A 22,495-nucleotide genomic window follows, 5' to 3' on the forward strand; every position below is an offset into this window, starting at 1 on the left:
ATAAAAAATTATGAGAAAAATTGTGGACAAAGTAGAAAAAATTTCCAAACTTCCAAAATTTACGGATCCAGATTTCGACTTACGATGAATTCTCTACAAATTTCTAAAAACTAGTTCGGAAAAGCCAAAAACCAGAAAAATATGTATTTTCATAAAACCAAGCCAAAAATGATATTTTTGACAAAAATGGGTTTAAAATGCTATTGTTATCACAAAGTAGTCATCAACACAAGTTTTTAACAAAATTGGAGATTAAAGTGTTACTCTTACAAAAATTGGGCCTTAACTGTAAATTTTTTGGCTTATTGGGCCAAGAATGTCATTTTTACAAAAAGTTGGCTTTTTATATCAACTTTGTAAATAATCAAGCTAAAATAAACAAAACAATAACAAACAGGTTAAAAAAACGATATTCATATCCTTATTGGGCCTGGAAATAATATACATGTTTAGTGGGTCTTAGTGTCCTTTTACATGTATATTGGGCTTGGGATAGGTATTCATATCCTTATTGGGCCTGGAAATAATATACATGTTTAGTGGGCCTTAGTGTCCTTTTACATGTATATTGGGCTTAGGATAGACATTCACATTCCTTTTGAGCCTAGAAATAATAGACACGTATAGTAGGCCTTAGTGGTTCACTTACATGTTTATTGGGCATGGGAATGGGTTTTATATGCGTTCTTCTTTTTATGCTATTTTAGTGAATACTTGAACTAAAACCAATGATAAACCAACAAATGGATTTGATTTGATCATTTTCTAGGTTATTGGGCCTTAGTGACCCATTTTTATGTGTGAGAGGTCCTGTATACAATATACAATTTATATGTTCATTGGGCCTCATTGACTCATTAACATGTGCGACGGACCTTGGATGCTATTTTTGTGCCATTTGGGCCTGTAAATACTTTACATGTGAAATGGGCCTTAGTTGTCCTTTCATATATATTTCGGGCCCATGTTATATAATCTCATTCCCTTTAGGTCTTGAAATGATTTACATGTTTAGCGATGCCTTAGTGGTTCACTTACATGGATCATTGGTCCTGGAATGAGTTTATACCTTTTTCTTCGCGTAAATTCGATTAAGGATCTAGCAAGTTTTTGTCGGTTGGCACCTATTAAGTCTACGATCGTAGCCTGTAGTTATAACCAGAGTCTCTTGGAGGGAGAACGGGGATTTGTGTATAGATCTATACGGGGATGACACCCCACACCTCAGCTGTTCGCTACAGTTAGACTAACTCAGTCTAGGGTGACGAAAACCTTATAGTCAAAGTCAAAACCGGCGTCCAACGACGCCAAGACAGGCGAAATTGTCATTATTTAGTATGGTTATGACGACTCGCTTAGAGGAATTAACGTTATGAAGTTTACGGAAGACCTTTTTTTTATTTAGGCAACATCGGGTTGTCTGGGAACATTCTCGTTATATGCTCTTACATTCTCTCTACATTCTATTTACCTTTTTAGTCAAATAACAATAACATACATGCATTAATATAAGATCTAACACAAACACACTAAACAGTTTTTAGAAAATATCGGATTTTCTTGTGGTTTTCAAAGTTATACAAATCATTTTCACAAACATGCTTATGAACTCACCAACATTTTTATGTTGACCGTTTTTCAAAATAACTTGTATTCTTAGAAAATCGTTAAAGCGGGATGAACAAAACAAACTAATGGGTATTGTGTTATATTTTGTTTCATCATACTCTTACTATTTTGGCATGTAATATTCAAATACAATACACGATGTAAACCATGAATGTTGTAATATTACATGTGTGATGATGATGATGTTATGTTTCAATTATATTCACTGTAATGATATTTCAAGATGAAGTCATGCACAAGCCCCCGGACGTTTCCGCCGTCTGGTTCGGGGGTGTGACACTAACTTTAATTCTCCAAAAAAAGTGATTAATCGGCGATTAGGTCCGATTAAGTCCGATTAGGTCCGATTTTGACCTGCATTGACCAAACCTGATTACGTCCGATTAACTTCGATTAGGTCCGATTAATTCCGACTTTGACCTGCATTGACCAAGCCCGATTATAGTGACCGATTAGCAATAAATCTCATCGGTGGAGGTTCGATTAGCGATTAATCGGCCGATTAGGCCGATTTCTGCAACACTGGCTATGTCTAATACTTTTCAGACAATCTACACACCTATTCATGACAATCTTCATTCATACCTACTTCCAACATATGAACGACTGTGGACCGTTCGAATAATTCGATTATTCTCAATTATTCAGGAAGTCAAAACATGCAAAGTGAAACAATAGTTAAATAATTAACATAAGACAATAACTTTAGTTATAAATAATACTCCTTTATTTAATCCTCAAATGTCAATAACATTTATCTATTACACGTTTCTAAACTATCTAATCTAAACTAATATCGTCCTTCAGCCCAATGCTCCTAGCGTGTTGCAAGTGCTTAACCCTACTCAGTCTTTTCGTAAGCGAATATGATGGGTTATCCTCTGACGATACCCTCTTCACTACGAGGAGTTCTTCTACCCGATGTCAAATAAAGTGATATTTTCTGTCGATATGTCGAGATCTACCATGATCCCTCGGTTCCTTGGTCAAGGCAACCGCTCCTTCATTATCACAGAAGATTTCCATATGCTCCTTTATGGAAGGCACAACTCCAATGTCTCCAATGAAGTTCTTCAACCATATCACCTCCTTTGATGCTTCGCTCGCTGCAATATACTCTGATTCACACGTTGAATCAACTATTGTCTCTTGCTTGGAACTTTTCCAAGTCAGTGCTCCTCCATTGAGGGTAAAGACCCAGCCCGAATGCGAACGGTAGTTGTCTCTGTCGGTCTAAAAACTGGCGTCACTGTACCCTCGCACCTTTAAGTCATCAAGCCCACCGAGGACTAGGAACCATTCCTTAGTCCTCCGAAGGTATTTAAGAATGTTCTTGACTGCGGTCCAATGTGCTTTGTCAGGGTTCCCTTGATATTTGCGGACCGTGCTCAAAGCAAAGGCTACATCAGGGCGAGTACAAGTCATAGCATACATAATCGAGCCAACTGCGGAAGCATATGGTACTTGGCTCATTTCTGCTATCTCGACTTCGGTACTCGGGCATTGAGTCTTACTCAACTTGGCATTACTTTGGATCGGTAACTCTCCCTTCTTTGAATTCTCCATACTAAAAGGTTTTAGTACCTTGTCCAAGTAAGTATTCTGACTAAGTCCTATTAGTCTCTTACTTATGTCTCTCACTATCCTTATTCCCAAAATATAGGAAGCCTCTCTGAGGTCCTTCATAGCGAAGCACTTCCCGAGCCAGGACTTAACCTTTTGCAGTGTCGGGATGTCGTTTCCTATGAGCAGTATGTCATCGACATACAATACGAGGAAGCTAACTATACTCCTACTGGCTTTGACATATACACATGATTCATCTTCGCTTCGTATAAACCCAAACTCTTTGACTTGCTCATCGAAGCAAAGATTCCATCTATGAGACGCTTGCTTAAGTCCATAAATGGACTTCTCAAGCTTACACACTCTGTTGAGATGCTTCGCATTGACAAAACCCTCTGGCTGAGCCATGTAAACATCCTCAGCCAATTTCCCATTAAGGAAAGCGGTTTTGACATCCATTTGCCATAGTTCATAATCATGAAATGCAGCAATGGCCAGTATCACCCTAATAGACTTTACTTTGGCAACTGGCGAGAAAGTTTCATCATAGTCAACTCCGGGAGTTTGAGTGAAACCCTTCGCAACCAATCGCGCCTTATATGTGTGCACATTCCCATCCACATCGGTCTTTTTCTTGAAGATCCACTTGCACCCGACCGTCTTACGTCCGGGAACATGGTCAACCAAATTCTAAACTTGGTTGCCGTACATGGACTGAATCTCGCTGTCCATTGCCTCTTTCCATTTCGCAGACTCCGGGCCTGCCATCGCCTCCTTATAGCTGTTAGGTTCGTCCAAATTTATTAGTGTACTATCACTAATATACGTGTCCCCTTCTGTAGTAATATGAAAACCATACAAATAGGGCTGAACTCTAACTCTTTCGGAACGTCTAAGAGGTAATGACTCGTCAATCGGTTCAACCGGAGTTTCCTCCTCGGGTTGAGCTCTAGCGTTAGAGGTTCATTCATCGCTCGGCTCTTGAATCTCTTCAAGATCGATTTTCCTCCCACTGTCCCCTTGGCTTATGAGTTCTCGCTCTCGGAAAAACCCCTCTCCTCGCAACGAAGACAACATTTTCACTCGGTCTATAGAAGAGATATCCAAAGCATTTATGTGGGTAGCCGATGAAAATACATTGCTCACTACGAGGTTCGAGCTTGTCGTGAGTCTCTCGTCTTACGAAAGCCTTGCAACCCCAAACCTTTATATGTGCCAATGAGGGAGCCTTCCATATCCACATTTCGTGAAGTGTATTGGCAACCTTCTTCGTAGGGACTAAGTTAAGGATATGGGTGGCAGTCTCTAAGGCATACCCCCAAAATGAGAAAGGTAGTGAAGCACGACTCATCATGGAACGAACCATGTCCAACAAGGTTCGATTACGCCTCTCAGCCACACCGTTCAACTGCGGTGTCCTAGGTGGCGTCAATTGCGAAACTATTCCGCATTCAATAAGATAGTCGTGGAATTCAAGAATTAGGTACTCTCCTCCTCGATCGGATCGAAGCATCTTGATTTTCCTGCCCAATTGATTCTCCACTTCTTGTTTAAACTCTTTGAACTTTTCAAAGGTTTCTAACTTGTGCTTGATTAATTAGTATACCCATATCTACTATAATCATCGGTAAAAGTCACATAGAAGCGGTCCGCATCCCTTGTGGTTGATCTAAATGGTCCACACACATCGGTGTGTATGAGATCCAATAGACCCTCACCCCTTTCACAAGTGCCATTGAAGGGTGACTTGGTCATCTTTCCAAATAAACAAGACTCTCACACGTCATCGTCCCTAAGGTCGAATGACTCCAACACTCCATCCTTTTGGAGTTGGGCTATGCGTTTCTTGTTGATATGTCCAAGACGACAATGCCACAAGCATGCTTTATCCATACTATTGGAAGAATCTGCACACAACACATCATTTCCTACATTATCTACAATCATAACAGTTTCATAAATTCCATTACAAGGCAATGCTTCGAAATATAAAACACCATTTAGCTAAGCATAAATAGAACCTTTCTCATTATCAAATGAATATCTAAATCCTTGTCTAAATAAACCATGAAATGAAATGATGTTTCTTGCCATATCTGGCGAATAGCAACAATTATTTAAATCTAATCCTAATCCATTACTAAGTGCTAGAGAATACACTCCAATCTTGGTGACAGGCAACGATCTTCTGTTCCCCATGATTAGATTTATCTTTCCAAGCTCCACATCCCTATCTCTTCTTAGTCCCTGCAAATCAGAACATATGTGAAAACCACATCCTGTATCAAGAACCCAAGAAATAGCATGTGATGAATCATTAGATTTAATCGTGTAAATACCTGCGAAAGATGGCTTGATCTTCCCATCCTTGATGGCTTGCAGATATTTCGGGCAGCTTCTCTTCCAATGCGCTATCTTGTGGCAGTGGTGGCACTCTGCCTCCTTCGGGTTAGAGTTGGGCTTAGCAGAACCAACTTTGGTTCCACTAGAAGAGGTACCATCTTGGGATTTTCCCTTGTGGTGGCTCTTTGAAGGAGCCTTCCTCTTCTTGCCCCTCCCTTGCCCAATAGCCAAAATAGGAGCAGCGGTTGGAGTGGGAGTTGATGCAATAGACTTATCCTTGAGATTGCTCTCAGCAGTCCTAAGCAATCCTTGAAGCTTGCTCAAGGTGACCTCTTCCTTGTTCATGTGGTAGGTCATGCGGAACTGGTTGTAGCAGGGAGGCAAGGAGTGAAGGATAATGTCAATTGCCGACTCTTCATCGAAGTTAACATTCAACTTCAGCAGGCGATCAACATATCTCTGCATCTTTTGCAGATGAACGGTAAGGGACTCTCCGTTACCCATTTTGGCAGTGATCATCGAAGTGATGATCTCATACCTTTTTTGCCTCGTGCTTTGGTGGTACCGGTCCACCAAGTCTTGATGCATCTCATAAGGATAGCAGTCCTCGTACGACTTTTGTAGTTCAGTAGTCATGGTCGCCAGCATGATGCAATGGACTTTCGTGGCATCACGCTTATGGGCCTCAAAGGCAGCGATTTCTTCGGGAGTAGCAATGTTGATGTTCACCTCCTTCAGTTCCTTATCGAGGACATACTCTTTGTCCTTGTAACGAGTGACCATTCGGATGTTATAGATCCAATCATTGAAATTGGACCTGTCAAAGATCACTCTCCCACATAAGTTCATGAGTGAGAACGAGCCGGATGAGGTTGAGCCTGAAGCGTTGTTGTTATTTGAGTTCGACATCTGAAGAAAAGAACAAAGTTTGATTAGAAATGAATCCATAATTAAACACCCAAAATGAGAAATTAGGGCTAGGATCCAACAACATTATTTACATATTAGAAAAGTGATGTCATAATCTAACATGCAAATAATTTGAAGGTAAGTGAATGACAATTCACTAATTCTCCACCATGAAAAACAAAAGGAAGGTTAAGTTTTAAATGTATTGAAAATTCCTAGATTCCTTTGAGATTCATTGAACTTTTCAATGGCATGTTTCAATCTCGATATGCCCCTCAAGTTTGTGACTAGGATGTCGAGGATCACAAAGCGGGTGTGAATAACCATGCAAATGTACATGGTGCCCTCATTGTTACAGTCACCTATTCAATGTGTCGGTTAACCACACACGCTCCATCGAACTACGACAAACAACGAGTCACCCTTTGCCACCTTTGCTTAGAACCAATTAGTGTGCCTGTTAACCACACACGCTCCACTAACTTCTTAGCAAGGGTACAAAGTGTAATTTCATGGGATTGCATCAATTCACTTTGCCTAAAATAACTAAGATTGAGAATTTTGTAAAAACGTTTAGTTACTTTATATATATTCATTATACTTATTAATGAGAAAGGGTTGCCCTATCCTACCCGTTCGGCTAACGACCATCCACCAATCAAGGAAGCGGTGGGTGAGAGTGGACACCCATTAAATGGCCATTTTATAGGTCATATCTTTATACCCCCTTATAGATCGGTTTCGTGAATGAGGCCTACTAACGATAAGACTAGCATTTAAGTTATATATATATATATATATATATATATATATATATATATATATATATATATATATAAATCTTATAATATTATAAAGTATAAGGTTAAATTTTAAACTTGTAAAATTCTAGGGTTTGAAATTAAATAGTTCAAATTAAACATTTTAATTATAAAATTTAAATTTCAAAACTTGAGGGCAAGTTTTGAACATTTTCAAAACAAAAAGATCAAATAACAAATAATTTTTCAATTAAACATTTAATTTAATAATTATCTAAATTTGACCCAGTCAATATTACTTACAACATAATTCAACAATTAATTTAAATAATCAAGTATTATCAAATAAGGAAATTATTATTTAAACAATTGGCAATTATCTTTTATTTTGATGAGGATATCGATAAAAAGGTAATAAAATTCGGATTTTATTAGGCTTAAAACAATTTGGGTAATTATCCTAAAGCAAAACAGCAAGAAATCCCGAAATTCCCTCTGTCTGACACTCCGACTCGTCGAGTCCCCATATGGACTCGTCGAGTTCATCCTACTCGTCGAGTCCACAATGGGACTCGCCGTCGCTGAATTCATCAGGTAGAGAGCAAGAAAGATCGATTTTAAGCAAGAATCAAAACACAAATCATCAAATTCAAGAGAAGCCAAGCCTAGGCTCTGATACCACTGATGGGTTTGAGCCATAAGAACATTCCTATATGCACATACAAACCCTAATGTTTGGATCTAGGTTTCTCTAATGAACACGTTTTTCATCCAAGACTTGCAAACCCTAGATCTATGGTATACAATTCGAAATTGACAATACAAAAGAGATCTAGATGATTACCTCTTCTTGAAGGCTTGAATCTTGTTATCCTTGGAGCTTAGAGTCACAATTGTCACTCCTCTAATGGCTTACAAACACCAAGAAGCAAGAGGATGATATGGAGAGAGGTTGAGGACACAAAATTGGCTCTAGGAACTCCTTAGGGTTTTTGGTAGGTGATTTCTGTAGCCCCTGGGTCCTTTAAATACTTGAGCTGCTAGGGTTACAACCTAAAACCCTAATTGGATTACTTAGGCCTTAAGCAGTCCAAGGATCCTTCTAGATTAGGGCTTGGACGAATTCAAGGAGTCCATACACCTTAATTTCGTCCACCCTATGATCCATAAGGATCCACAGCCCAAAACCAACTATCACACAATTGACAGTTCTAGTCCCCTTTATTTAATTAATCTCTTTTAGCCACAAATTAATTCTTAATTAATTATTGTCTAATACTAATTAAACTATATGATTTCTCTTTTAATATATTAATCATATAATATATTAATAAGTCATAATAACCTCTTTATTTATAAATCATCATATCATGTTGCTCTGGTGAAGGCAACTCAAAAAGACCATACACAACCGGGTCAAGTACTTACCAAATATAGTTACGGGCTTACATAGTAATCCAACAATATATATATATATATATATATATATATATATATATATATATATATATATATATATATATAAAATCCTAACCGAGTAAGGACTTAGGACTTATCTAACTTAGAACATCCACATTGTATGGTTGAATGAAGTGCGATGACTAGTTGGCATGCAACGATTAAAAACATTTTCTTTTTAACTCTACATATTTTAATGCATTGGACGAATTAAATTATAAAGTTTATATGAAAAGTGAAATGCTGATTTGACAATCCATTAAACTTAATTAATAAAACCGAATCATTTTGGATGTCTTTAGAGGACAAATCATTAAATAATGAAACAATAAAATTACTATATAGTTATTTAACTAAACATCTTGTATATAAAGGAAAATAAACATCTTAAATAAACAAGGATTCCAACATAATTAGGAAATCATTGAATAAAAATAAATAAACTAAAAGGAAATCCTTTTAAAATTTAATATGGATACACTATGGATTGCTAAAAACCTAGTATGGGAATTGATTTAACTAAGATACCAAATGTCTAATGGATTTACCCTTTAAATAGCATACAACAAACAACAAATAGCAAATAGCAGACCGTAGAAAGACAACAGACCGGTTGAATAATATTAAGAAAATGTGAACTGATCAAATTGTTGAGATATGGGTCTCAGTAGCATTTGTGTTCGAATATCCATATTCTAATAAATGAATAGTTTTAATCTTCTTTTGTCAAGTGTCACTCTAATGCAATTCCTCATTAATATTATGTCATTTATCATATAGATATATTAGACAACTCATTTCAAAATTCAAATTTACATTTTCTAGTTATATGTTAAATTTGAAGTTATAATAACTTTAAAATTTTAATATATCTTTTATTAATAATTTATTTAAAATAATTGATTAATAATTATAAAATTTTATTATAAAAATTTAATTAATTTTATAATCATGTTTCTCACGAGTTATAAACTAGTTAATTAATAAAGTACACAAAACAAAAAATAGCATACAGTAGAAGTAGATGGGTAGCAAACTAACTGATTAGTACCTAGCTAGGTTTATTATATTAAGAAAATATGAACTAGATCGAACTTTTGAAATACATGTCTCTAGAACAGACTTTGTTTTCGAATGATAATTAATAAATCTCATCAAAAAACAACAGACAACAGAGAGCAAACAACAGATAGCAAACAGTAAAAAGACAACAGAATAGACTGGAACTAATAAGACTTTGTGTGCAAATGTTAATTAATAAAGTACACTAAACAACGGACAGAAAAGAGAACAGGCAGACTAAATAGCATCTATCTAGCTAGTTTTACTATATGAAGAAAATGTGAACCGGATCTGACGATTTTCGGAAATTTTTTAGATACGGATCTCCAGAACTGAAAAGACTTTGAATTCGAATGATAATTAATAAAATGGATGCGAACTTAATATTGGTTAGATGTGCATATCTAGACCACTGGTTTTTTTAAAGGCCAATTCACTCATATTTCAATCTTGTGAACGTTTAGTTTTGGTGCATAGACTTTGGGAGTGAATTGTGGTACCTTTTTTTTTCTTTGATTTGGTATGCTGTCATGTTAAAATCTTTGTGTAACTGTTGCTATTAAAACATGGGTCTCTTTTTCGGGAAAATAACAATCATAAGTAAAAAGGTTTGATGCCATCGAAACAATCAAAATCATTCTCGTGTTTTAGAATATGTAATACAAAAAATCGAAAAAACTTTTTTTCAAAATTTGACATTACAAAACAATACACTTTCTGTTTCATAATTCTTTCGATATAGTCGTTCACTTATACTTGAGAAGTCATTGTGAGAGAATTAAAGGATTAATGTTGTGAAAACAACAGGGGTGCTTAAAGTGAAAAGTTATATTACATAAGTGTTAAATAATATTATAAACAATCAATAAACTTAAAACAAAAAAAAATATTTTTTATAATTTAAATAGATCAACCTACTTATAGCTTTGCATTCCAAGCCAATATGATCCAAAATTCCAATACCATGATTGGAATTCCTTGTGAGACAAAGACTCTGTTTGGAGCAGAAACTATAAATAAAAAATTTCACATATACGATTTAAAACATTAGCTACAAATAAACAAATGAATATTAAGAAGTAGGTATTCAAAATACAAGTACTATAAATAAAAAAATTAAAAAAAGGAATACTATGAACAAACTAAGATCTTGAAGAATTTATTTCAAATTATTATAAAACTCTATTCTACTTTAAACTTGTCTTCTTTGCTTAAGCTAGAAGCATTACTATACATAACAAACATCTTAAATAAATAAGGATAACTACATTATTAGGAAAAAAAAAAAAGCAAACCTAAAACCCTGAGAAAACCTTCTAAACAAATACACAAATTTAGACATTTGTATTAGTTTACTTATCAAATAGTCGACTTCTTATGCAGCCTCTTAAGATTCATAACTAGTTATAGGTTTCAGACATAAAACACTTAGAAATAACGAATGTTCCTTATATTGATAGGAAATTAACTTGTAACATTATTAACTTCCTATAGCACAATGAGAAATAGACTGATATAACCAAACTGTAGGATTAGATAAGAGTGGACTGAAAGTTGATTTAAGAAAAGGTAAAGGGATAGAATTCTAAGAAAGGATAGAAAACAAAATGAATGGCATGCTTAGATACATCATATCGTATCCTAATTTGATCAATTCAACCAAAAAAAGTGCAGAAAACACAATGTTATGGTTATCCAAATTTTCATGGGCAAATCAAAATCTATATTCCACTACCAAAAGTAAATATTCCTTTCTTTGGTAAACTTTGTCTCGATTCCAATTTCATGGTGTCATTTCCATTTATACCAGCATCGAATAAACGAAACCATACTCATGTTTTGATTTGCAAACACAAATTCGTAAACAGCTAGGCTTCTTTCAAATTCTTAACACAGAAACACTAGAAGAAAGTTGATTTATCCATATTCAAAATAAAAGAGCAACGTTTTCCACTCAATGTAATCCACTATACATAGATATAAAAATCTGAAACACAAAAGAACAGAGATCTGCATAATGTCATACAATTAGAGAAGAACCCAATAGCATAATCGAATTTGAAACCTGAAATCGAAGATCCATATCTACACAAATAGTTTCAAAAAAAAAACTCACCTGTTTCCTGAATCTTCCGAATTCAAATCAAATATCCTCCATTACAGCTGCTCCAAAAAAATTCACAGCGGTTTCCAATTCAGTTGATACAAGGCGGGATCGGTAATCACCGAATAACGATTGATTTCACCTTCGACTGAGATGCAAAAAGAGGCAAAACTGACATCGCCGGCGAAGCCGTTCCCGACCTGTACCAAGCGAATCAGAAAACCGCCGTGAGAATATACTCGCTGCTTCCATAATCGCTATCGAACACATACAGATACCGATACACAATCTATAAATCGCCATAGATCTGCATGCTATCTGAAATCGAGGTTTGAGAAGAAGAGAAAGAACCCTATCTCTCTGAGAGCTTGAGGGAAAGAGGAAGAAAGACGAAGGGCTGGGATTTTGTTGAAAGGAAAGAGAAGTCGGTTACTTATAAAGTAAACAGACGAATGAGATCATGCCACGTGGAGGAATGAGTAACAGTTTCCTGGAGCTTAAAAATATGCCAGGACAAGTGGGTCGGTGACTGGCCTCAAAATATTCTATATTACATTAATAGCCCCTGTGGTTTAATTAAAGTTCTAGTTTCAGTCCATTTTTGTTAAAAGTTGATGGTATTTATCTTTGTTTTTTGGTTTGTAGTTTTAATTCTTGATCCATGTAAGATGATTATTTTTTTTAGTAGTTATTTGCTAGGCGAAAATTCATACGTTGCATAGAAATAAAACTAAGGCGATTAAAATTGTGATAAATTTATTGTTTTGATTACAATAATATAATTATATTATTGATACATATATAATATTAGAAATATTTATATCTTTTTTATTAACTTAGTGTTAATAATATTTTATAGTGATCATTTTCTCAGGTTGTTTCTTACGAATTTATTTGTTATTATTGTCATCCATCATTTCATAGCAAATATTTTGATTATTTTAGATGTTAGTTTTGTTGATAAATTATAAAACAATGTTAAAAGATAAGTTTCACAAAGGAAATTAGAAAATGAAGCAACAGTATCAATAATAATAATAATAATAAATTTTAATAATATAAACAGTAACAAACGATAAGTTTCAATTATAAATTAAAGAATTAAAAAACAATATTAAAATGACAACCAAAAACATAAACTCTAATAATAGAAAACAATATATAAAAAACAAAAGCAGTTTAACGTGAAGAAAGAAATAGAGCGAAAGACATAATAATTATGTATTTGACGAAAATTCTATCAAACAACTATATTATTGCTCATGTTCTATCTCATGAAGCAGAACTTTGTGTTTACTTAACTCTTTTTTTCCGAATCTTATTATTGAAATCCTAACAATCTAATATACATCCATGAACTATATATACTCTAAATCAACCAATTAATATTTCATAAGTTACAAAAAAAATTAAGTTATAAGAGTTAACTAGTTGAAAGCTAATAAGTTTTAGTATTTAAGTAATATTTAATATAATTATAAAAAGTCTCTTTGATATGTAGTAAATAGATGATAAGTTGAAAAGTAGTAACAAACTACTATAAATTATGTCATAATATCAAACTTCATCATAATTTTACCACTTATGATTACAGTCATTATTAAAAGATAGTTGAAAGGTCATTAGAGTTTCAAATACACGAGGTTCAAGAATTTTTGTCAAGTTCCAGGTGTTGATTTCTCACATACTTTTAGTTTGGTTATTAAATAATCTACCATCCGTGTTGTCTTATCTTTAGCGGTTCTTAATGATTGGTTGTTACATCAATTAGATGTAAATAATGTCTTCTTCATGGTGACTCGTCTGACAAGGTTTTCATACAGCAACCCCTCGAGATTTGTTGATTCTTGGTTCCCAAATCATGTTTTCCAGCTTAATAAAGCTATCCATGGTCTCAAACAAGCTCATCGGGCTTGGTTTCAACGCTTACATTCTTTTTTGGTGAATGGTGGTTTTCAATGTAGTTAAGTTGATCCATCCCTCTTCATCTTCAAATATGGGAAATGTTTACCATACTTACTTGTCTATGTGGATGACTTGATTCTTACAATTACTTACTCTTCACTTATTTGGTCTTTCATTAGCAAATTGCATAATGAGTTCTGAATTAAGGACCTTGGGCGCTTAAATTATTTTCTTGGTCTTGAGGCTTTTTACATGGATTTGGGTCTCTTTCTTAGTCAATCCAAATATAAGCATGGCATTTTATCTAAGGCGGTTTGCTTGACTCTAAACCAGTGGCCACGTCATTGTCATCCTGTACTCCTTTTGTTGTTGTTGGGGTGCCTTTCTTCGATCCTACTAAGTATCTCTTTTTAGTTGGCGCTTTTCAATATTTAACCATCATGTGCCCCGATATATCTTATGCGGTCAATCAAGTGAGTCAATTTTCTCAAGCTCCGACAGAGGATCATTATCTTGTAGACAAAATTTACTCTAATAAATTAAAGGCACACTTTCTTTTGGGTACTCCATGGAGGTTAAAACCCATGGAACATAAGGAATGAGTAAAGTCATGAGTTACATGGTTTAACCTAATAGCCACACTATATAAAGACCCCTTTAGCTCAAGAAATTGGCACTAGTGATACATGTATGAGGGCTAGCCGATTTGAGCATGAAGTGTTATCTTCTCATGGTTATTCCAAGTGTTGATGATGTTGTGTGAACCATTTGAGGTGTCACACTTGGGGCACTAGGCTCTCGAGCATCATGGAGTCAAGCTACATCAAGAGGTATGTATTCTATTTATTTTATTACCCAAGTATATGATATTTGTATGCTAGTATATGGTAATATATTGAAAAATTCATATTTGCATGTATAATAGAGAAAACATAGATCCAAAGTATTTAGGTTTGTATGTGCACCATAGGATGTGGTAGTATACTAAAACCCAACAGTGGTATCAGAGCCATGGGTTGTTTTCTGTTATATTGATGCACGCTTTTTCCTAAATAAGTCTTGCTAGGAATATTCTTGAGTATGCTAAAAAAAATTTCTTTATTTCTAGCGGAATTTTCTTGGTTATTATTTTATTTTCAAAGTTGGAAAAAAAATATGACGTTTGTCAAATTTTAAGATAATTACTTGTTTTTGTGAAAAACTAATTATTTGTAAAATTTGAATCATTTGTTATATGAGTTGCATTAGGTCAATTTCAGTAAAAGATAAAATGATATGATTATTTTATTAGTGTTAAAAGTTTGATCTAAAGAGTTTTTTGAAACCTCCGAGAGTTGTGGATATGAAAAGGTTTTAAAAAAATTTTGATTCAAAGTTTTTTATGGAGTTACAAAACTTGGTCTTAATGTTTTAAAGAATTCCATAACATGTTCATAAGTTATCGAAGATGAAAAGTTTCATCATAAACGAAACATTAAATTCCATAAGTTATGGAATCCAAAAGTTTTTTTTTGTGTTACCTTGTTTTACGAGTTATTTTTTAGATTAATGAAAAATATGTGTTAGTAGTTTTTAATCCAAATTAATCTAAAAGTTGTTCATAAAATGTGTTTTTATAATTTGTCCTCAAATTACATAAAAGGTCACATTTATGGATCTTAAAACTCATAAAAGTGTCATAGGTTACATAAAAAATGAAGAGACTTTTTCATTAAATAGTATTATGACTCCATAACTTGTCCTCAAGTTATGGATGTTTAAGAGTCACTTCTTTAAAAGTGTTATTAAAGAATAAGAGGTTACATAAAAAAAATGAAGAGTCTTCATTTTAAAGAATCATTAAACTCATAAGTTATGAAATGAAAAGTTTTGAATAGTTTCAAAAACTTGCTCTCAAGTTTTGGAATTTGTAAAGTTTTCCCATGAATACTTTAATTCCATGTTAAGCCCTTAGAATTTTAAAAGTTAAAATTTAACCCTTATACTTTATAATATTATAAGTTAATAATATTTATATATATATATATATATATATGTATGTATGTATAAGAGCAAGTCGTCTTACCATTAGTAGACCTTATTCACGAAGCCAGTCTATAAGGGGGTATAAGGTTACTGCCTATAAAATGGCAGTTTAATGGGTGTCCACTCTCACCCACCGCTTCCTTGACCGGTGGAGGGTCGTTAGCCGAACGGGTAGGACAACGACTAGAATTCTCCATTCATTAAAAGTATTAATGATAAATACTAAGTAACTAAACTCTTATTACTACACAATCTTAGTTACTTAGGAAAATGTGAATAAGGGTTAATCCATGAAATTACACTTTGCACTTTGTTTAAGCCGTTAGTGGAGCGTGTGTGGTTAACCAACACATTAACCTGGACTTAAAAAGGTAGGAAAAGGGTAACTTAATATTTATCATAGTATCGGTGGAGCGTGTGTGGTTAACTGGCACATCGATTAAGGGGTAAATATTAAGGGTACCAAGTATATTTGCATGGTTACTTCACACCTTGTTTTGTGATCCTCGGCATCCCAGTCACAAAACCTGAAGGGCACACTCGAGATTGAAACATGCCATTGAACATTTCAATGAATCTTAAAAGATCTAGGAGTTTCAAATCCAATTAAAAACCTAATAATTTATTTCGTTTTTCATGGTGGAAATTGGTGAATCGTCATTCACCTACCTTCAAATATTTTATAGCTTGGATTACGGCATCCCTCTTCCAAGTTATAAAATATTGTGTTGGGTCCTAGCCTTAATATTTCATATTGGGTGTTATATTAAGGACTTTAAATCAACTAAACTTGAATATCTCCCAAAAGATGTCTAGTTCAGACATCTATGATCTTCCCAAATCTCTTGGAACTTCACTTCCTCCAACTCCTCCAATTATTCTCCCTAACCCACAAGTTCAAGGTCACTCAAGCCCTATTGGCAAGACAAGGTCTAGGTGTGATCACATCTTGGATATGAAGTCACATATTGACAAGCCGGGAGAGTTGGGTGTCAAAGTCTTGAGAAAGTTGGTGGTTCAATCACTTTCTAAGTCACATAGTGAGTTCCTTTGGGACTCCTATGAAACACACTATGAAAAGACCCTTAATGGTCTTATCTATTTGCTTGGTACTGCTAAATTAGCAATGATTTGGAAGGCTAGTAAAGCAAATTTGATTAAAAGATCGACTTCCCAAAACTTTATGGACATTGACAATGGTGACACTGGAAATCCAGAAAAAGCATTCTTTCCCAATGGAAACGGATCGGCATTAGTCAACTCGGTTGACCAAATGGTAAAGAGGAAAGCTAAGTCTGTGATAGTCCCATGTACCATTACCAAAGTGTCCATTTGTTAAAATTGCCAAAGGAAGGGGCACTGTTTGCGACACTGCCAAATTTACCTAAGGATGTTAAAGTCAATAAGTTTGACTCTACTTCAGGTAAAGTACATTGTCTAACTCTGTTAAGTTCCTATTTGGAGATTCTTATTACATAATGTGACTGAGTCACATGGTGATGTTATAAGAATCAAAGAAAAGAGAAAAAAACTTAAAGGAAGTATATGTTGCTTCTGATCACCCAAGTTTCAATTGGACCGAAACTTGGAATCATGCAAGTTGAATAGTATGATGAATGGGAACTTTTAAGCATTGGAAAATTAAGACTAATTACTTGTTCACATGGATGTGTGAGTCAAATAAAGGACTAAGGGATCGAGTACACATTCTTGTGCACTGATCAAGCCCACCACAAATAATCGTTAAGACTATTCGTCATGATTTACTAAAGTTTAGTAAGTATGGTTATACTTATAGGCTTAAGTGTAATTCTGATACATTGGGAAATTTTTGATGTATGGCAGAACGAATGAGAAGAATCAAATTAGGCAAAAGGATAAAAGCTTCTCAAATCTGAAAAGATGAGAGAGTACTTTAGTATCATGTTATATGATCATCTTAATGATTAAGAGACCTTATCACAATTCATCCTCTAAGTGCATTCTAATAGCTAAGAAGAGGAGCTATGAATTGTTGAAGTGGTCAAATCAAGAAGATTAGTCATACTTCGTTTCAAAACAAGTCTTAGAGTCATACTCCAAGACTGTAAGTTGAGTGACATATCTTAAAGAAAGGTTTAAAACACTTGTCAAATGTAAAAGTAAACGTGTCCTACTCTTGTACATTTGAAATTGGTAAGTTGTGATGTTTTGGATAAAACAAGACCAACTTAGGCCAATTGTGTGAAGTGTTTGTCTTGATAAAGAATTTGCACTATCTCTTGAATATTTGGCAAGATTGTCTTATATGTCAAGAGGACAGTGGGAGTCTTAAAGATCCTAAAAAGAATTTCAAGATCTAATCAAGAATAAAAAACTTGTAGTTGACATATTTCTATTTATGTGCCCATTCCAGTTAACGTTGGCTTTGTATATGAGTTCTTAGAGTTCTCAAATTGGTTGCATATCAACTTGGAAGCAATGGAAGGCCCTTGAGCTGCCAGATGGCAAGAAATTAAGATTGAGTTCAGTCCATATGAGTTTGGATTTGTCATTATCCTTGTCTTGTGACTATGGTTTTGACAATTCACATGGATAAGACACACATACACCATTAAATGTAAGTGTCATAAGGTTTCTCTCCGATTCATGAAAATGATGGTGAGGAAACACTTTCACTAAGTAGATTTTAGCTAGATAGCAATTGTGATATTTGTTGGGTTTTGAGCATTCTAACACTCCTAAGTGTACATGCAACCCAAAATACCTTGGATCTATGTTTTCTCTATTATACATACAAATATGAACATCCAAGGTATTATCCTAATCTAGCATATAAAATAATGAATATAACAAGATAGAATACATACCTCTTTCATGTAGAAAGTCTTCATGAAGCTTGAGTGCCAAGTGCCCCAAGTGTGACACCTCAAATGGTTCACACAACACCAAATACACTTGGAATAACTTGAGAGAATTCTACACTTCATGAAATCGACTAGCCCTCTCTAGAATGATACTAGTCGCAGATTTTGTCAAGAATAAGATCTTTATATAGTGTTACAATTAGGGTAAACCCTAATTGTCATGACTTTCCATTTCCTTGGATCCATGGGTTCAAATACACCATGGAGCATCCATGGACCATCCTATGGGTTTTAGCCCAACTTGATTATCCATGGAGCATTAGCCCACTATACAAGTATGGATGATTTACACAATCAACCCATATATTTAATTAGTCTTCTTTTGATCACTTAATTAATCCTAGATTAATTCTTGATCAATACTAATTAAATAATCTTATTATTCTTATTATTAATATACTAGAACTTATAATATATTAATAAGCATAAGTGTCTTATTTCTCTCATTATAGTCTATCCAAATGCATGATGCCATGCAACCAAAATGGACCATACCGGGTCGGGTCAAGTCTCACCAATTATAGTTATGGACTTAGACATTAATCCAACAGTCTCCCACTTGGATAAGTCTAAAACTAATATTGTGTATGACTTCAGGAACCGACTGGCAATCGTAGCTCTCAAAAGCTTCTATCGAACTCTAACCTTGTCGATGAACTCTGACCTTTGTCAATGACTTTTCCATTAGATAAGGGATCATATATTCCTCCATTCTAGATATCATATGGACTGAGACATGGATTGTAATCATTCTCTCTGTCCATTTGTTGTTTCCCGATTTCCGATTTATGACGACTGACTAATTGAACAAATCAAATCAGTCCTGGACCGGCCGAGCACTTCCATTTGTCATCATCAAATCATCGAGGGGCCCACAGATATCGCTTTTATCCCGAAGGTAAAAGGAAAGGATAAACTTCGACTCGTATGGCTTGTTCTACTACTTGTTGAATCATACACAAAGACACGTTTTATAGCATCGAGTTACCAAATGCATTTTCGTGCAATCAATGTACAACCAACTCATAGTAACAACTCATATCTCTAGGTTTGAAGAACATAAGATATTATCGTCTCATGATCACTCATGATAAAATCCATGAAGTGATTCCAATGAGCGCGGGTTGAATCCAATACTCAGAACTTATGAGCACTCATGAGTGTTGTATCTCTTTGTCCAACACCTTAGACCTCTACAAGCCAACCCATGACAGTCTTAATTCATATCTACTTCCAACATATGACCGACTGTGGATAGTTTGAATAACTTAGTCATTCCGGAAGAATAACCCAGTTTATTCAGGAAGTCAAAACATGCAAAGTGAAACACAATAATAATTGAATCCAATATGGTATCAAAACCTATGAACATAAATAAAACACCTTTTATTTATCACCATATGATTGCACATTATTCATTGTATACTGTTTCAGCTTCAACTTTATTCTTGAATTTAAAACAATAGTTGTCCCATGCTCCAAGCATGTACACTATGTTTTCTAAACACTAGTCATGCCACACACCAAGTATGCATACTATGTTTGTCTATGATCTTTACTTTGTGAACTAGATCCATTGAACATAACTTCAATGATTCTCTTTTCACACTCCCAAATCCTTACTGCAAATACAAGAATTCCAAATTCATGTCATTTACTGAAATCTGTTGGATTCTAAACTTATATGCATTGATCCTCTTGTAATGATTATGCACAAAGTCAGAAAGACTTGACAACAATCATTACAGAGTATTCTAAAGGAGATCAGCTCCTTGGAAACATCCTTCTTGCATTAAGTTTCCTAATCTTAAACAGATTGAAAATTCTAACTTTGAAACATTTCCAGATTCCATTTTTGACTATCACTTCTGAACAAGAGTTGCCTCCTTATAGATTATGTCAATATGGTCCTTCCAGAATTTTCACTATGCTTCCAACTGTCCTTGAGCAACCAATCTTTGGTAAACCTTAGATTGTCCCCGACAATTGTTTAATCCTTTTAGTCATATCCAGTTCTAAACCTTTTCCCTTCTTAATGCCCCAGGCATTTGGAAAATTTTAGAATGGATGAATATAGCACATGTAATCGATCCTATATCCGAAGCATATGGGACACGATTCATGATGTCTCACATAAAGACTAAACCAGTCTTTTGCTATAATATTTCTATTTCAATTTGCCAAGTTCTCATAATTCAGATTATGAAAAAGGATGCCGTAATCATAATCGAATTTTAGAACGCAAATAATGGACTTATATACAAAATTTCCTTATGTTGAGCCATTCCAACATGAAATTCATATATATATATATATATATATCCTTGACTAAATGATTAAAACCTCACGATCTAAGCTTATAGATTTGAGATGAAGTATAATTTCCTCTCCCTTAATTATAGCAAAACAACTCTTTCCCAATTGAAACTTTTGTTTTCTATAATTAACATTGCTAACTTGCAATACTTATCATAATTATCATGCTCCCACTAACATGATGATTATTAGAATAACACTTATGCTCCTACTAGCTTTGACATGTACTCAGAAATCAGCTGGACTTCTAGAAATCAATACTTCATTGACTTTCTTACAAAAGTTCAGATTTCTGATACTAGATTGTTTTGATAAGACTTTATCAAAATCATACACCTTCCCTCAGATAGCACACTTGTGTGTCTAAACAATTATGAAGAGGGATGCTGTAATCATAATGGTTAGACCTTTTTTCCACTTCTCACAAGTCCAGGTTAGTGTGCCGATAAACCACACACGCTCCACTAACGACTTTGAGAATGCAAATATCACAATTGCTATCTAGCTAAAATCTAGTTAGTGAAAGTGTTTCCTCACCATCATTTTCATGAATCGGAGAGAAACCTTATGACACTTAGATTTAATGGTGTATGTGTTCTTATCCATGTGAATTGTCAAAACCATAGACACAAGACAAGGATAATGACAAATCCACACTCATATGGATTGAACTCAATCTTAATTTCTTGCCACCTGGCAGCTCAAGGGCCTGCCATTGCTTCCAAGTTGTTGTGCAACAAATTGAGAACTCTAAGAACTCATATGCAAAGCCAAATTTAACTGGAATGGGCAGAGAATATGTCAACACGATAGGTTATAAACCTCAAGTCGTGTGATAGTGAAGAACTTCAGGTTTTATTCTTGATTAGTTCTTGAGACTTTCAAGACCTTTAAGACTCCCACTGTCCTCTTGACATATAAGACTTTCTTGTCAGTTATTCAAGAGATAGTGTGGATTCTAATCAAGACAACCACTTCACAAAATTGGCCTAAGTTGGTCTTTGATTTATCCAAAACATCACAACTTACCAATTTCAAATGTACAAGAGTAGAAAACTTTTACTCTTACATTTGACAAGTGTTTTAAACCTTCTTTAAGACATGTCACTCAAATTACAATCTTGGAGTATGACTCTAAGACTTGTATTGGAACGAAGTATGACTCATCTTCTTGATTTAGCCACTTCACCAATTCATAGCTCCTCTTCTTAGCTATAATAAAGCACTTAGAGGATGAATTGTGATAAGGTCTCTAAATCATTAAGATGATCATAAAACTGATACTAAAGTACTCTCCCATCTTTTCAGATTTGAGAAACTTCTATCCTTCTGCCTAATTTGATTCTTCTTATTCGCTCTGCCATACATTGGAACCTTTTCCAATGTCTCAGAGTTACACTTAAGCTTGTAAGTATGACCATATTTACTGAGCTATAGTAAATAATGACGAATAGTCTTATCGATCTTTTGTGGTGGACTTGACCAGTGCACAAGAATGTGTACTTGATCCC

General features: G+C 34.6%; 1 protein-coding gene across 2 annotated transcripts; it reads right to left on the reverse strand.

Moving 5' to 3' along the window:
- Window positions 1-5,121: 5,121 nt before the first annotated feature.
- On the reverse strand, window positions 5,122-12,342 carry LOC145056811 (uncharacterized). 2 transcript variants are annotated; one of them, XM_079004534.1, is made up of 3 exons: window positions 11,845-12,321; window positions 5,535-6,447; window positions 5,122-5,442 (listed from the first exon to the last, which is right to left on the reverse strand). In XM_079004534.1, the coding sequence occupies exons 2-3, from the start codon at window positions 6,445-6,447 to the stop codon at window positions 5,426-5,428; spliced, it is 930 nt and encodes a 309-aa protein (XP_078860660.1). In that variant the 5' UTR covers window positions 11,845-12,321; the 3' UTR covers window positions 5,122-5,425. The 2 variants fall into 2 exon arrangements, 1 of the variants encoding a protein (XP_078860660.1); XR_013685927.1 differs by lacking the exons at window positions 5,122-5,442; window positions 5,535-6,447 and adding an exon at window positions 10,512-11,738 and having other exon boundaries at window positions 11,845-12,342.
- Between the last annotated feature and the right edge of the window lie 10,153 nt (window positions 12,343-22,495).

This window comes from Lactuca serriola, chromosome 6 (genome assembly GCF_051521515.1).
Source record: "Lactuca serriola cultivar US96UC23 chromosome 6, Lser_US96UC23_V15, whole genome shotgun sequence".
Lineage (NCBI taxonomy): Eukaryota > Viridiplantae > Streptophyta > Magnoliopsida > Asterales > Asteraceae > Lactuca > Lactuca serriola.

Coding starts and splice junctions, on each gene's coding strand:
- LOC145056811 (XM_079004534.1), bottom strand. CDS start 6,447: ATGTCGAACTCAAATAACAACAACGCTTCAGGCTCAACCTCATCCGGC.